The 17,666-nt window shown below is 40.8% G+C and overlaps 1 protein-coding gene across 2 annotated transcripts in view; it reads right to left on the bottom strand.

The window, feature by feature from the left end:
- Btk29A (tyrosine-protein kinase Btk29A) overlaps window positions 1-17,666 on the bottom strand; it is a 58,679-nt gene that overhangs the window by 22,069 nt on the left and 18,944 nt on the right. Inside the window, exons 3-5 of one of the 2 annotated variants that reach the window (XM_064681230.1) lie at window positions 12,647-12,742; window positions 12,383-12,569; window positions 11,049-11,195 (exon numbers count right to left, since the gene is read on the bottom strand). In XM_064681230.1, the coding sequence (XP_064537300.1) occupies window positions 11,049-11,195; window positions 12,383-12,569; window positions 12,647-12,742 (430 nt within the window). Of the gene's footprint in view, window positions 1-4,202; window positions 4,652-11,048; window positions 11,196-12,382; window positions 12,570-12,646; window positions 12,743-17,666 lie in introns of those variants that run through there. The other variant, XM_064681237.1, reaches the window with a different exon arrangement.

Raw genomic sequence — 17,666 nt, 5'->3', positions numbered from 1 at the left:
GTGGGCTATAAATTAATAATTGGCGAACATCTGGCTATAACTGTACGCTCAAAATTAACGACCAGAAGAAAAAAGCTCTAAAATCTTAAAAAAAAAAAATTAAGATATAGTCAAGAGAAATTTGCAATTAAAAAACCGCTGCGCTTCCTCGACTTAAGAGCCAAGATCGTATCTGTAAAAGTTTTTGTGGTTTTATAGATAGATATATGGCACAGATGAATACCCTGTAGTTTGAACTTGTTTTAACCTTGCGAAGAAAGCGTTGCGTATGCATGCAAATATTTTTTGGGTGGAGGAGGAGAGGGGGGTGGGGGGGGGGCGTGGCAGTGAAAGAAAGCAACCGTTTTGACCTGATTTGAGTGGACGAAAACAACAACAACAACAACAAGATAAATAAAAGCAATATGCGAAGCGTGCACAAAGCAAAGCGCCAAAAAACAAAATAATAATAATCGTATAATAAATTTTAAGGCGGTCAAGCGTTGCGACTTTCAAAGTTAACAACGAGGGCAGAGTGTTTACCGAGATGGGGGAGGGGGGGAGCGGGAGAGGTAAGGGACAGAGGCTGCAAGCAGCAGCTCGCTTTCGCTTGTCATCCAAATGAAAAGGGGGCACGTCGCTGACCTTGACCCGATCGCTGGGGCCAATAAATATGCAATTTTATTACAAATCATCCCCTCCCCGCCTCTCTCTCTCTCTCTCTCTCTCTCACACTCACACTTGCCCTTCCCTTCGATCAGCACTTTGCCTGCAGCACGTCGCGAGTTAATTTACTTTGGTAAATTGTTAACGGTACAAATGCAAACCGAGATGCAGTGCGCAAGATATTGAGTGGGGAGGGGGGCGAGGCAGGGCGAGAGTGAGAAAGAGAGTGGGGAATGGTGAAATGAAGAAACTAGTTTGGCCGATTTGCTGTTGTTGTTGTTGTTGTTGTTGCTGTTCTGTTTCGGCAGCAACCTTCGAGATGTGCAGTAATAAGAGAGTGCGCGAGCAAGAGAGCGAGAGGGGGGGGGGGCGGTGTGGTGCACAGGGCGAGTGCAGAAACCACAACAAACGAGCAAACAACCTTTTTATTGCCGTACCAGCAAAAACAACCGTTAGCTGAAGGATCTGCACAGCCAGAGCAAGTGTGTGTGTAAGAGAAAAAAAGAGAACGGGAGCGGCAGAGGGCACGGTTCGCAGTGCAAGGCAAGACGGGCAAACAGTGTTGCAAAGAAACACAAAAAAGCTAGTTTCAGCTGTAATTAAAGCAAAACAATAGCTAACTTTAATTGTAAATCGTTTTTCAATAAAAAAAACCAATTAAGACTAAAATTTTACTGACCGTATAAAATTATATTGTAGTTTTTAATTTGTTAGCTATTTTTTTTTAAATAAATTAATTCCAATTTCCTTCTAGTTCACTAAAAAAAATGCCAAAATACTATCCTCAGAACTAGGCAACGTTTTCTAATTCCATTCAATAAAAAAAATATATTATTAACACTATAAAAAAGCTAAATTTTCCGTTGCCCTTTTGAAAAAAAAGAAGCTAGAGTTGACTGTTAAAAAAAAGGCTAAATTGGCAACAGTTACTAACGCATTATAAATTAGCCATGCCCAACAAACGTTGCAGTTGTTTGGCCTGTTTGGCCTGCCCGTCGATTTTTCGCTGCAAGTGGAAAATTCGTTTTTCCCGAATGCTGCATAATTAACACACACCCAAACGTCGAACATTTCGTCTCTTTCTGTAATTGAGATACACTCAGCAAAAATAAGAAAAACAAGAATTTTTGTGCTCAAATCAAATGGAAAACATCGATAAACTTTTTGTTCCAATTCCAAGGATCCTAACTACAAGACCCAAATACAGTACTCAATTTGGGAAATTTTGAGCTTTAATTGAGTTCATTTTACGCTTATTTCAAGCTTGCACATCTTATGAACTAATGATAGATTCATATTTTTTTGAAGTATTCAGAAACAAAATACTAGTACTTGATATTTTAAGAGCTAGGTAGTTTTTCTTCGTGCACCTTTTGGTGGCATGCACTACCTGTAAATGCCACACGCGCACGCAAACAGACCCTAACTATTCCTAACTATCCCAATTACCAAATGCCGTGTACAAGATGTTTGCCCATTTGTTGGGTTCGAGTTTTGGCTTTTATGATCTCTAGATGCCAATCGCATTTACCGGGAATTAGTGACCGTTTTTGTTGGGTGCGAGTTCGAGTTCGATGGTTTCTTCGTTTCGGTAGCGCTATCAAAATATTTGTAACTCCCTGTCATTTATGGTCAGGTTACATTATGCGAAGACAGTAACAAATTGAAATGCATTTTACGAGTGTGTGTTTTTTTTTTATTTTTCTGCCTTTTTAACGACAATTTGAAGCCAACCTTTAATGTTGTTGGGGGGGAATTGGGCAGGGGAATCTAACTCCGTATTTTTATGGGTCTCTTTCTTATGAAAGCCAACAAAAGAATCGCTGAGACAAAAGCTTTCGAGTAGAACTCGAGTCGAGGTTTAATTGATTTCTATTGAAATTTGAAACGGAACTTTAAATGCCTTAAAAAAACAAGAAATGCAACAGAAAAATGTATTTTTTTATGATTCAGTTGAAAGTCGTGAAGAAAAGCATAAAATAGTTGGCCTAGACTATGGTTAGCATTATTTTAAGAAGACTTTCCATAAAAGTACATGATGAAATAAGAGAAAACAGCTTTATCTTTACAAAATCTGATGAAATACAAAGTTGAGCTGAGAAAGCGATTTGGTATATGGATAAAAATGTCAAAAAGATAATATGTATACACAAACTCAAGAACTTGAAAACTTGGTAACTCGCAGCTTTATGCATAGGCTTCAACACACTTGGAAACCGAGCGCTACGTGATAAGCAGACTTAAGCATTTGTCTGGGACGTGCCTGGCCTCAAGATCCAAAAAAACAAAAACAAAAACAAAAACACAAAACAAATAAATTCCTGATAAAGCCAAACAAAACAGAAACCCAAAAAAAAAAAAAAAAAAAAACTCAAAACCAATTGCAAGCAACTTGGAAATAAAGAAGATATTTCAAGATCCTGTTTACGGAATATACAAATATTGAATTACACAACGAGAAGGTCACATTTCGGTTTACGATTCGTCTGGGGATCGGCTTAGGATGGTTAAGTGCTTGCAGCTACCTGCTTATAGAGAGGGCAGGTTGCCTACAGCGACTTTAAAGTGAGGTACTTCGGCAGCGGCGCCTGCGCGCTAATTGGTAGAAAGAGACAGACAGGGAGAGAGGGAGAAGGAAAGATACGGCACAGAAGAATAGAACAAATTACAGTGAAAGCTCGCTAAGTTCGATGTTTTCTGAGGACATTCTCAGCAATATTAAAAGCACATCAAAATCTCTTTTAAGTTGTTCGTTAGTAGAGCTTTCACTGTTGTCCATTTGTTGCATTGTTTCCGAAAAAATTTCCCTTTAATTTTCCCCTATGAACACTTAAATTCAGCGACACGTGCCTAGGCCAACATTTAGTCTTGCCGCGCATTAACATTTCTGCATAACATTAACAGGTACATTAACATTAACATTTGCGTTGCAGAACAACAAAAGCAAGCGCGAAAGAAACTAAAAAGACAAGACATAAATATGAGAAACGCTCGCCAAGCTTTATGTTTGCATCTTTTGTCTTTGTCGCACGCAAAAATCATAAACTCGCCCGCTTTTCCCTTTTTTTTTTGAAGGGTTTTTGTTCTCACGCAAGTTTCGAATGGTATTTTTTATATTTTTTCTTAACTCTTTTTTTTTCTACAAGTTAATTAACAAATAAAAAACGGAGAGCCAAAGATTTTCGTTTTGTAGAAGCTGCGCGTTAGATAAGCAACAACAACGGCAACAGCGGCCCCAAAGCGGAAAGTCAAAAAAAAAAAACAACAAAAAAACAAATAAACGAAAAAAAACTGCGCACGCCAAAAAAGAAACAAGTTAAACAACTTTGTGCTTGGCGAGGCGGCGTTGCCAGACTGTCGCCAAGCCCCATAAGAGATGTGTGTATGCAGGTAAATGCAAGTGTGTGTGTGTGTGTGTGTGCGTGACATAAGCCACTTTTACTGTTAGAAATGCATTGGGCAGAGATGCGCACAATTTAGTTTAAGTACGTTAAAAAATTGCGCGTCAAATGATTTTTAATTGGCATTTTTGTTTTATTTAAATTATATGTATTTACATATTTCAGCTGTTATTTATTTGTTGTGTGCTACACTTGGGAAACTTCACTAGGATTTCATTTGTTGTTGATGTTGTTGTTGTAGGCTTTGATTTACATTTTGTTGCCGCCACGTTTTGCCCATTAACAAAATGCAATTAACTTTGACTGGTTGTTATATTTGACAATTATCATTGCATGACTTTGGTGTTGTACTTATTTATTTATTTTATTTATTTTTGTTCGTTACTTTTCGCCTAAATGACATTAAAAGCGCAAATTGCGACGCCAAGAAATGTAAAAATAGCAACGAGATTATTAACAAACTGTCGGCTAGTCGTTTATTTTTTTAATTTAATATATTTTATTTTTTAAATTTTATTTTGAATGGCACACGCGTTTAACGGCAAGCGAAGACGTGAATTAGCAGCAACGCGCGCAGCGCCTTTCTTAAGCCTGTTGCGCACTCAAAGACGGCTCGTAAGCAACTGAACGAAGTCGCAGCATGTAAGTGCGAGCAGAGCGAAACAAGTTGAGGGCGTGCGCTGCGGTGAGCGACCGAGAGACAGAGAGTGAGCGCGAACTGCAAGACGACAGTGCGACTCTCTTTGAGAGTGGAGCAGAGCGCACATTTTGGGAGTTGATGTCTGCCATATGGGAGGGAAAAAGTACATAAACAAAATCAGGCAAAGCAACAAGAACGCAATGCAGTTGTTGTTTAACACACACATGCACACGTATATACATACAAACAGCTTGTTGTTGTTGTTTGGAGTCTAGGCAAATCAATGAGCACGCTTACACTTACACTTACCCATATACCCATAAGCAGTTACAGTTAGAGTTTAGTTACGTACCTGTAATGAAAGAGTGGGAAAGAGAGAGAGCAGGTTAATAAGCGCTGACAAATAAAGTTCTAAAGTTGTTAAATTTGCTGCCAGTTGCACAGGAAGAGCCCCAAGCAAGTTTTTGTTGTTTTTTTTTGTATTTTATTTTTTTGGGCAACTTGCAGTGGCAGCGGCAGCTGGGGCACAGACAGGCATGGACATGTTTTGGCTGGCAGCCAAAATGGAAATGGAGATGGAGTCGATGATGGCTAATATCAATAATATGGCGCAATTAGAAATACAATAACAAAATGTAGAAAACTTTCAGCGAAAGGCAGTATAAAGGGTGAGTGAGTGAGACAGCGAATGCTTGTCTGTTGGCCATAACACAAAAAATTCTATTAATTCTTGTGCAATTAGTTGGCTTTTTGTGCTAATCAAGCTGTGAATTTACATAAGAAAGATTAGGGTGTGTTTGTGTGTATGTGCGTGTGTGGCCCGCAGCAGAGAACAAGCAAGCAACAAACTATCATCATCAACGTTGATTATCAAAACTTAAACAGTTGTCAAATAGCCGCAAGATTAATTGGTAAAAGACTAAATAAAAATAGGCATTGCGTAGCAAACGCAGGAAAAGAGCAACAACAACAACAACGGCGACGATGCTTTCAAAAGCACATGAGAGCTTTCAAGCGGCTGTGGCTGCTGCTGTATCTGATTTCCCACGTTTAGAACGAATCACAACAGAAACGCATCATTAATCATGCTAGGCAGCCAAAGGCAGAGCGAGATAGCCAGCGAGGAGAGCGTATGTCAGGCTAAGAAGGAAGCCGAAAAACTTTAGGCAAGCGAGTGGGCAGGGCACGGCAGGGCAGGGCAGCTAAAAAGAAGCAGCAGCCAAAGTCAAAGATGCATGAAAAGGCACAAAAAAACACAATAAATTAGCAGACGGATGCTAGCGACTGCGCAATACTCTGTGCACAGTCTTGGTCATTGGGTTAGGGACTCTGACCGCACACAGTGACTTTCAAACTGTGACTTGGCTTTTGGGGATTTCTCCCAAAATTAGGGGGGCGTGGGCGTGGTCCACCTACTTTTGTGACTCCAGCCTTAAGGCTGCAAAGCGGATATTGCACAAAAGCCCGTATACCCTTTTTAACATTGGAAAGAGAGTATAAAAAGCGCGTTTTGGACTGTGTCTTGCTTTGGTTTGGGGCTTTGAACGCGCTGCCGCTGCGCTGCTGCTGCTGTTCTTTTCATGGTCAATCACCCGACGCTTTTAAAGGAGACGCAACAAACACACACACACACACACACACACACAAAAAATACTACAACAAAAGCGACTAATTACAATCATTTGTGACTTTCAAATGGGCGAAAGAGATGCCTATCGCTTAATAGGCGCAGCACTAATTGGAGCGAGCGAGAGAGCGCATGTGGCATATTAATCAGAGCAGACCCCCCCCCCCCTCTCTCAACCTTTTAGACGACCTATCCAGCTGCAATTGCGCCTGATCCTCCGCCTGGGCAAGTTCATTGCACATGCCCCGCGACGCACACACACACAGACGCACACATACACACACTAGACACAATTTTTTTCTTATTTTTTGTTTACTTTTTCCAGCGACGCAGCCGCCGGGCAACAACAACAAGAACAACAACAGCAACAATTGGGGACTGGCAAAAACTGGTTTCTTGTGTTAACAATTTTTCGCTCTTTCGGCGTCGCTCTTAAATATCGAACTGGCTTTTCGAATATGCCCAACGAAAACCAAAACCTAAAACCACCGAAAAACCAGTTTTCTGAATTCAAGGAACTTCAGGCATCTCCAACTCCGCGGGGGTGTCCGAAAAAAAGGTAGGAAAAAACTGCAAGCAAGTTGTCAGCCAGGCTAAACAACCCGAAGCCGAAGACGCAGCCGAAACAGAAACCAAACCAAATAGAAAATTGCGTGTTGGTTTTTGGGTGTATGCATATACCCTGTAATTGTGGAAAATGGGTGGGAAAGGGTAGAGAAACGAAGGCAAGTAAAGAGAAGGAGATCACAAAGTTCGTATATGGAATATATGTATGTTCTCGATAAGAAGGACAAACCATACATATCTTTAAGATTGTATGCAAGCTTCTAACTTGGGGAATATAAGAGGTGGAGACTCCAAATTTGGTATGTGGCTTCTTAGACCATACGCACTTCGAGTTGCATTTACTTTATCAAGGACAAACGACATTTCGACGAAATTTTGAAAGAAAACGATATTTAAAACGCTCGCTTTGAGATTATGCACGTAAATTTCGGAGATTGTAAGATGTTTCCTTTTGGCCGAAAGACTGCAGTTTCTGAAGATGAACTTTGTCAAACAAGCGACGAATTAAGGAATGAATAAACCATCTGAAATTCTAATTATGCGAGTCCAAATGTGAGTTCGAACCTCATGCTAAGTATTAAAAAGTTAGATTAAAAGATAATAGATTCTTTATGGTAAACAATATAGTGTAGGATATAGAGTTAGAAACTGGTGAATACCCTGCAATTGAAAGTAGTGTAGGATATAGGGTTGCGAACTATTGAAAAGCCTGGAATTTCGTTTTCGGCATATGGTATACACAGAACAGGGTATTTCCTTAACAGCCCCTTCTATATCTTGTTTCTTTCTATTTATTTTATTTTAGTTTTTTTTTATTTTGGGAGGCTACACTTGGACTCCAGTGCGTCTTTGTTCTGTGCGGAGTTATTAGACGAGCTTGTTTTACGACCATTCCCGCTCAGACTCAGAAAAAAAATCAACAGCCCGATGATAATCACAGACATGAAACTATTTTCAAAGGCACTTAAAACAAGGCGCGCATAAATCTTGACAAGTGTGGGGGGACACAAGGAGCACTAGAGGGGGGTTAGAGGGGTCGGGGGATGGGGGCAACGGCATCGTAAAACAGCGACTAGCTGTTGATTTCTGAACTCGGAGTTCTGCTTTTTTGTTTTTTTTTTTTTTAATTACAACACGCAAGGCACGCGGCGAAAGTCAGCCAGAAGGAGAGTGAAAAAAAAAGCAGCAATAAAAGGATGAAGCCATAATTAATTTCAGGCGGGAATACAGGAATTATTTGGGAGCTGAGTGCGCGGGCGTAGCTGCGCCCATTGACAGGCTAATTTATTGTAACGGCAACTGACAACTGAACCCCGAACCCTGCAGCCGACTTTCCTTTGCTGCTGCTAATAAATGGAAGCTGAGTGCGACCTGATTTCGCCCCAAAAAAAGAAGAGAAGATCGCATTCGATGACTTGCCGAAATCGCAGACTTAACGGCAACTTAAAGTGACGCCTTCAATTGAGTTAAATCCTGTCCCCTTTCCACGACAGCTGCTGATGAAGTTGCCCAGCTCGTTAGGGGTAGCCCCTCAATCGGAGACAATGCCACAATGCGGGCAGGTTTCGTGCGGTCGTGCCCCTAATCAGATGACATAAATATGTTGCGATCAAAATCAGCTTGTCAGAGTTGACAAGGAGTCCAATGTAATTGCTTGGGTTGATGGGAAAAGTTCTTATCGCTAGTCGCAATATTTGGATTGGGAATGGACAAAAGCAGCCGGAGCGAGAAATGTGAGACAAATGTGACATTTAAACAATTCAAATGCGTTAAATGGGCAAACGGAAGGGCTTGATAATTGACAATTGATGTAGTTACTGGAGCTGTCCACATGGCCCTACGGATTACAAAGATTAATAAGAAAGGAAGATAACAAAGAAGGGGAAGTCCTGATTTTGTTAAGGATCTCAGTTGCTGCCACATTCACACAGCAACACGTTCTTTATGATGGTTTCTCTATGGAGTTCTCTTTCTGGGTTGAAAAAAAAAACGAGTCTCTCTTAACGCTTTGGTTATAAAAAAAACCAACACTTAGTCATATAAACTTTTCTCTCGGGGTTTTAGAAGGTTTGAAGACTGTTTTAGAAGGTTTTAAGAAGAAACCAGTTTGGAAACGTCTCGAACCAGGAACTTGTATTCCACAACATGAAAGAAAACTTGAACTAAAAAAAATAAATAAAATAAATAACATTTTTCAAATATAGGACACAGCCACGCTTAACCCCAAAACGTGGCATTATGAATATGGCAAATGAGGTTCTCGAAACGAACTAAAAAAACAGGAATATCTTTCGAACCGCGATCCGAACCAGCGACCTTACTTTTGAGTTTGCCGCCCCGAACAACTTTATAACCAACTCAGTTCTTGCTGTGGAACGTCTCAAGTTCTAGACAAAAGCAAAGTTCATTTTGTTAGCTAAGCGAGATACAAAATCTTTGCAAAGGTGTTGTTTGCCACAGGTAGTGGCATCATGGCCAAAACTAAGGCTACCACGGGCTAGGAACTGTTTGCTTTTGGCCATAATACTGGGAATTGGCAAGTGGTCGATAAGCCAAGTTGGACCAGGAGGAGCAGAGCAGCGCCCGATGCCAGGTGTCGGATTGCATTAGACGAGTATTTGTTTGTTCCGGCCACACGCAATACAAAGAGCCGCAGCCAAGTTGGCAAAGTCAGGTTTGCGCCAGCTTTCAGCTACACTCAACGCTCATTAACAGCTTATGGAAGCAGCAGCACGAACTGTGTGGTAGCCACACCAAGTGGCATGCGGCATGTGGCATGAGCGTCTGTGTGTGCCACAGCGGCCGAGGCGTGCGGACAATGTGTCAAATTGCGCAAGGCGACAGGAGGAAGAATGGAAAAGCGCTGCGAATGGCAAACATGTGTGAAAACTCAAGACAGACAAACGGAGGCTGGGCAGGTGTGGTAGGTAGAGAGCGGAAGAGGGGGAAAGGGTATCAGGAAGGCAGCCACCAGTCGGAGGCAGCTAAGAGTCAGCGGCTGATGTCTCCATTAGGCGCGGCCGTGCCTAATGAATGACTCGCTCTCTTTAAAGGTGAAAGCTCAGGCCATGAAATTGTAAGACCATGCCCCCTATTCGCCCCCCCCCTCCCTCCTCACGCAGCTACCCACACCATGGCCGCATCTCACCCCTGGCAGGCATGACGAATGCTTGCCACAGTTTATCGCCACATGTTGCAATGCCAAAGCAAAGCAAAACAATACCAAACAAAACAACAGAAAGAACAGTTATTTCAGCACAGCCGACTTTTCGATACCCTAAGCTATGCATAAGGCGACTTATCTATAAGGCATTTCCAGTCATTCAATACCCTATAAATGAGGAATACACAATTCATGCATGACTAGCGGAATTCTTATCCTGCTTTGATCAGGCCAAATATTTATTTTCTTTTAATCACATTTTCACCCATTTTCCGCAAGTGAAATTTGGATTTACGAGGGTACAAGGGAACCCACATTTCCACTTGGAGAAAGACAAACCAAAAAAAACTACAATCTTGTTTTCCGTCCATTTTCCGAACGAGCTGGTGAATTCTTCAAAACCTATGAAATAATCATTTTAGTGAATATAGTGCTTAGATCTTTAGTAGCAAATCTAACTTTCAATACACAAGCTGAGTGGCGGATCTTCCACCCAGGAAAGTGGAATTTTCGAAAAGTGTGGAACACATTCATACTGGATTGTTGTCTTCTATATTCACCACTTATCAAATAAATTGGAAAGGACAGACAAACAGTTATTCAAAGGTAATCTGCAATTCCAGACGTTACATATTTGGTGACAATAAAAAAAGTGCCCACTTGAAGGGTATAAGAAATGTACAACCCCAGTTTTATTTTAGACTATTCCACATGGTTGCCCTCTGCCAGGTCTGTCAATGCCTACCCCATATGCCAGCCTATAAATAGGCATAGAGTTTATACCGAACGGAGAGAGAGAACGAAGAATGCAGCATCTGGATCTGGCTGTGCATAGGTCGGGAGTGTTGGCTATGCGACGACGTCGCCACCCCGACGAGCTAGAGCAAGGCGAGGAGGAGGCGGAGGCGGAGGTGGAGTGGCAGATTGGCGGGCAGTTGGAGCGCCACAGAGTGTTGGCGTTGTGTGTCGCACTTTTTCCACTAATATTAATGATTGTGCTCTTACTTGGATTATTGTTGGCCTCGCGCCAGTGAGCGGCGGCGCGGCAACCGAAGGTGCTCCGTGCTAGACCCTTGCAGCAGCTCCACTTCTTGCCGGACCAGAGACCAGGATGATACCGATACGATTTGGGCGTGTTGCTGTCCTCGCAAACTGAAACATGAAGAAGCAGAAAGAGTTCAACAACAATAAAAAATATTTTTATATATATATATATATATCACTAAGGAAAAAGATTCGACCCACACACAGCTGACTCTGCAGATTTGGGTTAAGCATTGTTGTGGCTCTGGCCTGGATGACTCCAAGGCTCCGATGGCCACGTTGATGATGGCTTATCGTGCTGCAGCGATTGGCAGCTGCTGCATCTGCAGCGCTTTTTTTCTTAGCAGCCTGTACCCTTTATAAAAATGTCTCCAAAGGGGTCTATTAGCGCAATGCCTAAGCATGTAACAGGCGGTAAAAAGGGACAACTAGCTGAGTTCGTCATGGAATGTAAAAGCTAGGAACTTTACATTATGTACTTATATTGTCGTATTATCGATAACACGATATTTGACACAAATCGATATATGTATATCGATAAACAGCTTTCGCATTTGAGCATACCTCGCAGTTAAGAACTACAAATTATACTTTTGGACTAAGACGTTCACGGATGCTGAATATGCCAGTTTTTTCAATAGTTGCCTTAACATCAATATATATCGATATACAACCTCTTGTTTTTAGAGCATATCTCGTGAATCAAAATATAAATAATTCCTCAATTTAATAAGTAACAACTCGTATAGCACACAGAGATTTTGCTCTTAGTATACGACTCTGCATTTCTTCCAAATCGATAAATATCGATTGCCAACACTCAGCTTTCAAGCATAACTGTGATATTCTGCGTGCTAGCGACAATTCATTTTATATTTTTGCACTCGTGTAGCGTGCACAGATCAAAAGAGTATACATTTCTTTAAGATCTTCCCTCGTTACCTCAATATCGATATATATCGATTTTGCAGCCATGCTTCTTTGAGCATATCTCCGAGAATAAAGGAGCTGGAGCACACAATTTTGCATGTATACAAGGAATATGTCTAAATCTTTAGATTTTTGAAGACCTCCCACTCATCCAGCATATTTAATATATACTCATATTTAACTACCAGCGGAAATGTCATATCGATCGGACTATAAGCACAGAGGTGATTAGAAATTCTGGGAAAAAGCTGGAGAGGGTATCTCCTAGTCGAACACTCGAGCTTTATTTCCTTTAAATTTTTTTTGGGTCATCATTCAAGTCGCGCGTCTCTGTTGGTGCTGTCGATGTCGATGGCGATGCTTACCTTGTCGTATGGCGCGTATCCACTCGCTGCGCTCCTTCTCGCTGTTGGCTATCACGTAGAGCGTGTACTGTGGCACCGCTCTGCCCACCAGTTGCCCCTCGCCCAGTTGCTGTTGCTGTTGGTCCGCCGTCTGCTGCGGCTGCTGTGCGGCTGTCGTCTCGCAGTAGCCCACTTGAAACGGGTAACCCTGGTAATTGGTCGGGCATTGCGTTAATGTTAATGTTAAAGTTAATCTTAATCAAAATCATTTTACGGTCTACTCACATCCGGCGCAAAGGGATCGCCGCCCTCGCCGTTAACAGTCGCCTCCTCCACGAGGCGAACGCCTTTCAGATTTATTCGGCCCCGTTCGCGGCGTCGCTGTAGGGAACAAAGAGAGCGAAAGATTTAATTGAGTATATATTTGGATGCTATTAAGAATATATTTTTTAAGTAGAGTATCGGTTATGGGACTAATTTGAAACGGTTAAGCGAATTTTGTTAGGATTTAAAACGGTATGAACCGAACCGGTTATTGAGTGAGCCTGCTATGGGGCAGCAAGTTCGGTTCTGCAAGAATCGGTTAAGGCATTTATATAATAACGTTATGATTAAAACCGGTATGAAACGAAACGGTCTAAGGTGAGACGGTTAAGAGACGAATCAGGTTATGAAGCAAATCGATTAAATCGGCTAAGTAACATATTGTTTTGTTTTGTAACTAGTAAAAAAAGCGGTTACAGGAACATTTGAGGAGAATCCGAACGAGTCGCAGTGCAACGGAACCGAGCTGGTTACAAATTGTACCGGTTCTGGATGAAACCTGTTAAAAGGCGAATCGGGATTAAGTTAAGGGACAAAAGAGCTAACCGATTGGCTAGCGAAACGGTAAGATAACAGATTGACTGTGTATAAGAATAATCCTTTAAGTGTAAGTCTGATTAATAGTCAAATTTCTTATAGAATTGCACGGATAAAAAGAGAGGTGGTTGGTTGAATAACCGGTTATAAAGTGAAACGGTTTCATGACCGCTTCAAGCAATATCCGGTGATGAACCAATCAATCTGACCTAGACTCGATTAGGTTATGGGACAAGTCGATGGCAATTCTGGCTCTGAATTGAACTAAACAGGGTGTTTGTCTAATATATATGAAACGCATTTAGTTCCGGGCGGAACCGGTTATAAGTATAAAAAAAAACTATCTACTACTATTGGGAACAAAGGGAATCGGTTAATCCTAAAATAGCTTATTTATCGTGTTCTGCTCGTGCCTAAGCGAATTATTCGTGAACCAATTGTGTGACATTTCTGAAATACCAAACTCTTTAAGCCCCATCAAAGCCATTTAAGTGGGCGTAACAGCCCCGAAATGATGTTAAGATTTTATCGATTTAGGCAGCCAAAAACGAGTAAGGAAAATACCCTTATGAAGTGCATGCCCTGCCAGAAAATATGCAACTGGTTTTCGAGGCAACGTTTAATAAAGTGCCACTAAAAAATTCGTCAGCTCTTTTTTGCTGTTGTTGGCCTGGCATTCCACTTGGCGGCACTTAAGTGACGTCCTGGCTGGTCCTTGCGACTGCAGCTGAGGGTAATTTTTGCACGTGTGCCGTGAGCAGGCGTCGGGCCATCGGAGTGGGGGCGGGGTAGGGGGGTCGGGGGTAACTGACTACCTCAATTGTGCTGCAAGCGCAATTAAGCCAACATAATTGGCCTAATTGACTTGACAGGGCCTAAAGCGCGCAAGAGGAAGCGCTAAGAAATGGCTTTGCTTTTTCTTGCTACTCTGCTCATTTTCTCATTTTCATTTTCGTTTTCTTTTTTTTTTGGCTGATTAGTTGTGATAAATCGTGAGGAGCGAGGGGGGAGGGGGGCATCGAACACACGCAGCGTGGCGTCATCGAGTGAAAACCGAGAGATAAGCACGTCGTCTTAGTGTCGCTTAACCCGCTTCTGGCTTATCGCAACTGAGAGAAATAAGAAGAAGAAGGCAAGAATCTACAAAAAACAAGCAAGACTTCGTGTGGCCAAACTTGAAATACCCTTTGCAGACATAAAGGCACGCGTTTTTTATACCAAAAGTCTATATCGGACGAATTGTTTCTACGATTTGGTAGTATATGATATGGTAGTATATGATACAGAAGTATATGATTTAGTAGTATATTATATAGTAGTATGTGATATAGAAGTATATTATATAGTAGTATATTATATAGTAGTATATGATATAGTAGTATATGAAATAGTAGTATATTAAATAATAATATATTATATTATATTTTGTATACCAAAACTCTATATCGGAGGGATTGTTTCTACGATTAAGTAGTATATGATATAGTAGTGTATGAAACAGAAGTATATGATTTAGTAGTATATTATATAGTACTATATGATATAGTAGTATATTATATAATAATATATTATATTATATTTTTTATACCAAAACTCTATATCGGAGGGATTGTTTCTATAATTTAGTAGTATATGAAATAATAGTATGATATGGTACTATATGTTTTAGTAGTATTTGATACAGTAGTATTTGATTTAGTAGTATATGATATAGTAGTATATTATATAGTAGTATATGATATAGTATGTAGATATATTAAGGACTTTGCAGATATGTGAAGACTAAAGTAAAGTTTGACCAAAAATCTATAACGAATTGATTGTTCGAATGATATAGTAGTATATGACATACTTTTTCGATCTTGAGAAGATTTTGCAGTTATGTAGAGCGGCAAAAAAGTTGTTCGTGCAAAAACTCAATTTGAGACCGATTATTCCAATGACAGTGTGACAATATAGTAGGTCGATCCCTCCATTTCATATATATGTACGTTCTGCTGCCAAAAGGAGTCTCAATACCAAGTTTTGCTGTGATAGCTTCACTGGGAGCACAGTTCGCAAAGGCACAGGCGGCCAGAAAGGGTTATGTTGACTCGCCTATTCACAAAACTCGAGTAAGAACATGCCTTATAGCAAAATTATAATGCCCGCCGCAAGGGTATCAACAAAAGTGAAGCAACAACATAAAATAAAAACTTAAGCAAAAGGCAGCAGCGACAAAGTTGACACAAAGACCTCAAATAAACAAGCAGCGATTTCAAAAAAAAAAGAAAGAAAATGAAAAAAAAATAAACCAAGAAACACTTAAGAGAAAAACAGGCCAGAGGCAGCGGCAGCACTTGGGGTCAGTGGGAGGGCAGAAACACAGCAAAATAATGAAGAAGAAACAAAAAAAATTGAACTTCCTTTTCAGCTTTTTTCCAGTCTCGAGTTGATAAAACAAAAACAAATAAACACAACAAAATTCTACAAAAAAAAAAAACAGTATTTGGGTTAAGTCAAAAGCAAAGTCGCGGCAGGGGGAGGTTCCAGCGAAAAGCGAAAGAATTGAAATGAAAATTTCTCAAGTAGCGTACAAAATCAACTTGACAGCCAATTGAAACTGAAATTGTAAATGAAAATTGAAATGGAAATTGAAACGCACTTGAGGCATGCGTGCATTCAATTGCCGCTAATTTGAGAACAGATTAAGTGAACGGAAGAGAATGTTCTCTAATAATAATCATCTGGCATGATCACGATAATTAGATGATGATGAGTTGAGAATCAAAAGGCTGTGACTGACAATAGAAAAATAGAATATAATGAACATGAGTGAAATTAATATGAAAAAGCAGTAAAAGGAAATTGAATCTGCAAAGAAAAAGAGAATCCTTCAAGAATAGATTGGCTCGGAGTCAAGACTAGTTGGAATTACAAGGTTTGAAAGGTGAGCTGGAATGAAATAAGTGAATCCTTTGAGGATTTGATTAAGTCGGAGTTAAAACTAGTTGGGAATTGCAAGATTATATAGCTCAACTGGAAAGATTATACAAAATACATCCAACTACATGTAATATGTCTGTTCTTAAGGGCCTTTAATAGACGGACACTCCAAAAACATATCTCTAATCCCAGATAGCAATTAAAGCCAGCCAAGCTTCAAAGGGTTGTCACAGAGTTCAGATTTCTATGTTCCTTGTGAATGAATGGAATTCGCAACGAGTGGGCGTGGCAGAGCGAGAGAGAGAGAGACTGAAGAGAATGAAACCAAAGAAGAGTCACAATTGGAGCGTCAAACAACCGGCGGCTGTCGAGGCGAACAGCCGGTCGCCCGACCCGGTCGAGCAGTCAGTCTGGCAACATCGTCAAAGCCTTTGACGCTTCCTGCACGTCAGGGCTGCCATGTTGTGCCACTTTCCAGTGAATAGCGCATAAAGTAAAAACACTGAAAATTACAAAAAACAAAAAAAGCTGGCAACTGGCAATTGAAATGGAAATGAAAGATGCGAATGAATGAAAATTTATGGCCAAGTTGTGTGTGTGGCATACTAGTTGAGAATCATGGCAAAACTTTGCGGGTTCAATGCACTCGCAACGTGTGTGTGTGTGTGTGTGTGTGTGTGTGTGCGTGTTGCTGCAGCAAATTGGCAAACGCGACATGTGGCACTAATAAACGGCAAGCGAGTGGGTTGCAACCGCAAGCACGCAGCTCCATAAAATCAACAGCTGTTTGTGATTTACATGTAAAGAGGAGACAGCAAGCAAGCAGGGCCAGAGGGGCGAGAGAGTGTTGGGAGGGGGGTTTACTAAACTGAAGACCTTTGCAACTAATTTTGGGGCAGACTCTCTGGAAATCGAAAGGCAGCTTCAAAAAAGTGAAAGTCAATTAGTGCAACATTAATCAAAAAGTGCCTTTAAATGCAGCCGGGTTCGAACTGGGACAGAAAGGGGCGTGACAAATGTTGAGTAACTAAAATAAGTGTTGAACAATAACCATTAGAACTAGCCACAGGCTGTGACCAGTGTTGAAGAGGCTGCTGCTGTTGAGCAGGCGTTGCCATGTTGAGAAAAGTGACAAAATGTTCAGTTGGAAATATTGAAAGATATTTAGAAGAAGCAGAAGTCATCTGGTCGGGGGTTGCGGGACTAGAAGATACCCTGTAATCAGATACGAGCTGAATGTTATGCAGCTTCTTCCCTCCGTTCCATTCGTGGAAAAAGAAAACTTTCTCAAAGAAATTGAGTTTATATATTCCGTTTTTTATAGATGAGCTCCCAATAGACGCATATACCTAAAATGAAGGCTATACGTCTACGAAATTATATAAAACTATCTACGACAGCCCACATATCTAATTTGTGGTCCAAAGATATTTTTGCGCAGTATAAGATACATTTTTAATACATTTAAATCTTTTCCCAAGTTGAAAAGAGGTCAGAACTGAATAATTTGTTAGAAGTC

The sequence above is a fragment of the Drosophila montana genome, unplaced genomic scaffold, assembly GCF_035044405.1.
Source record: "Drosophila montana isolate Dmon_TW-CO22-7 unplaced genomic scaffold, ASM3504440v1 contig_1407_1, whole genome shotgun sequence".
NCBI classification, from domain to species: domain Eukaryota; kingdom Metazoa; phylum Arthropoda; class Insecta; order Diptera; family Drosophilidae; genus Drosophila; species Drosophila montana.
The sequence above is the reverse complement of the archived record's forward strand: the minus strand, read 5'-3'. Positions and strand labels throughout refer to the sequence as shown.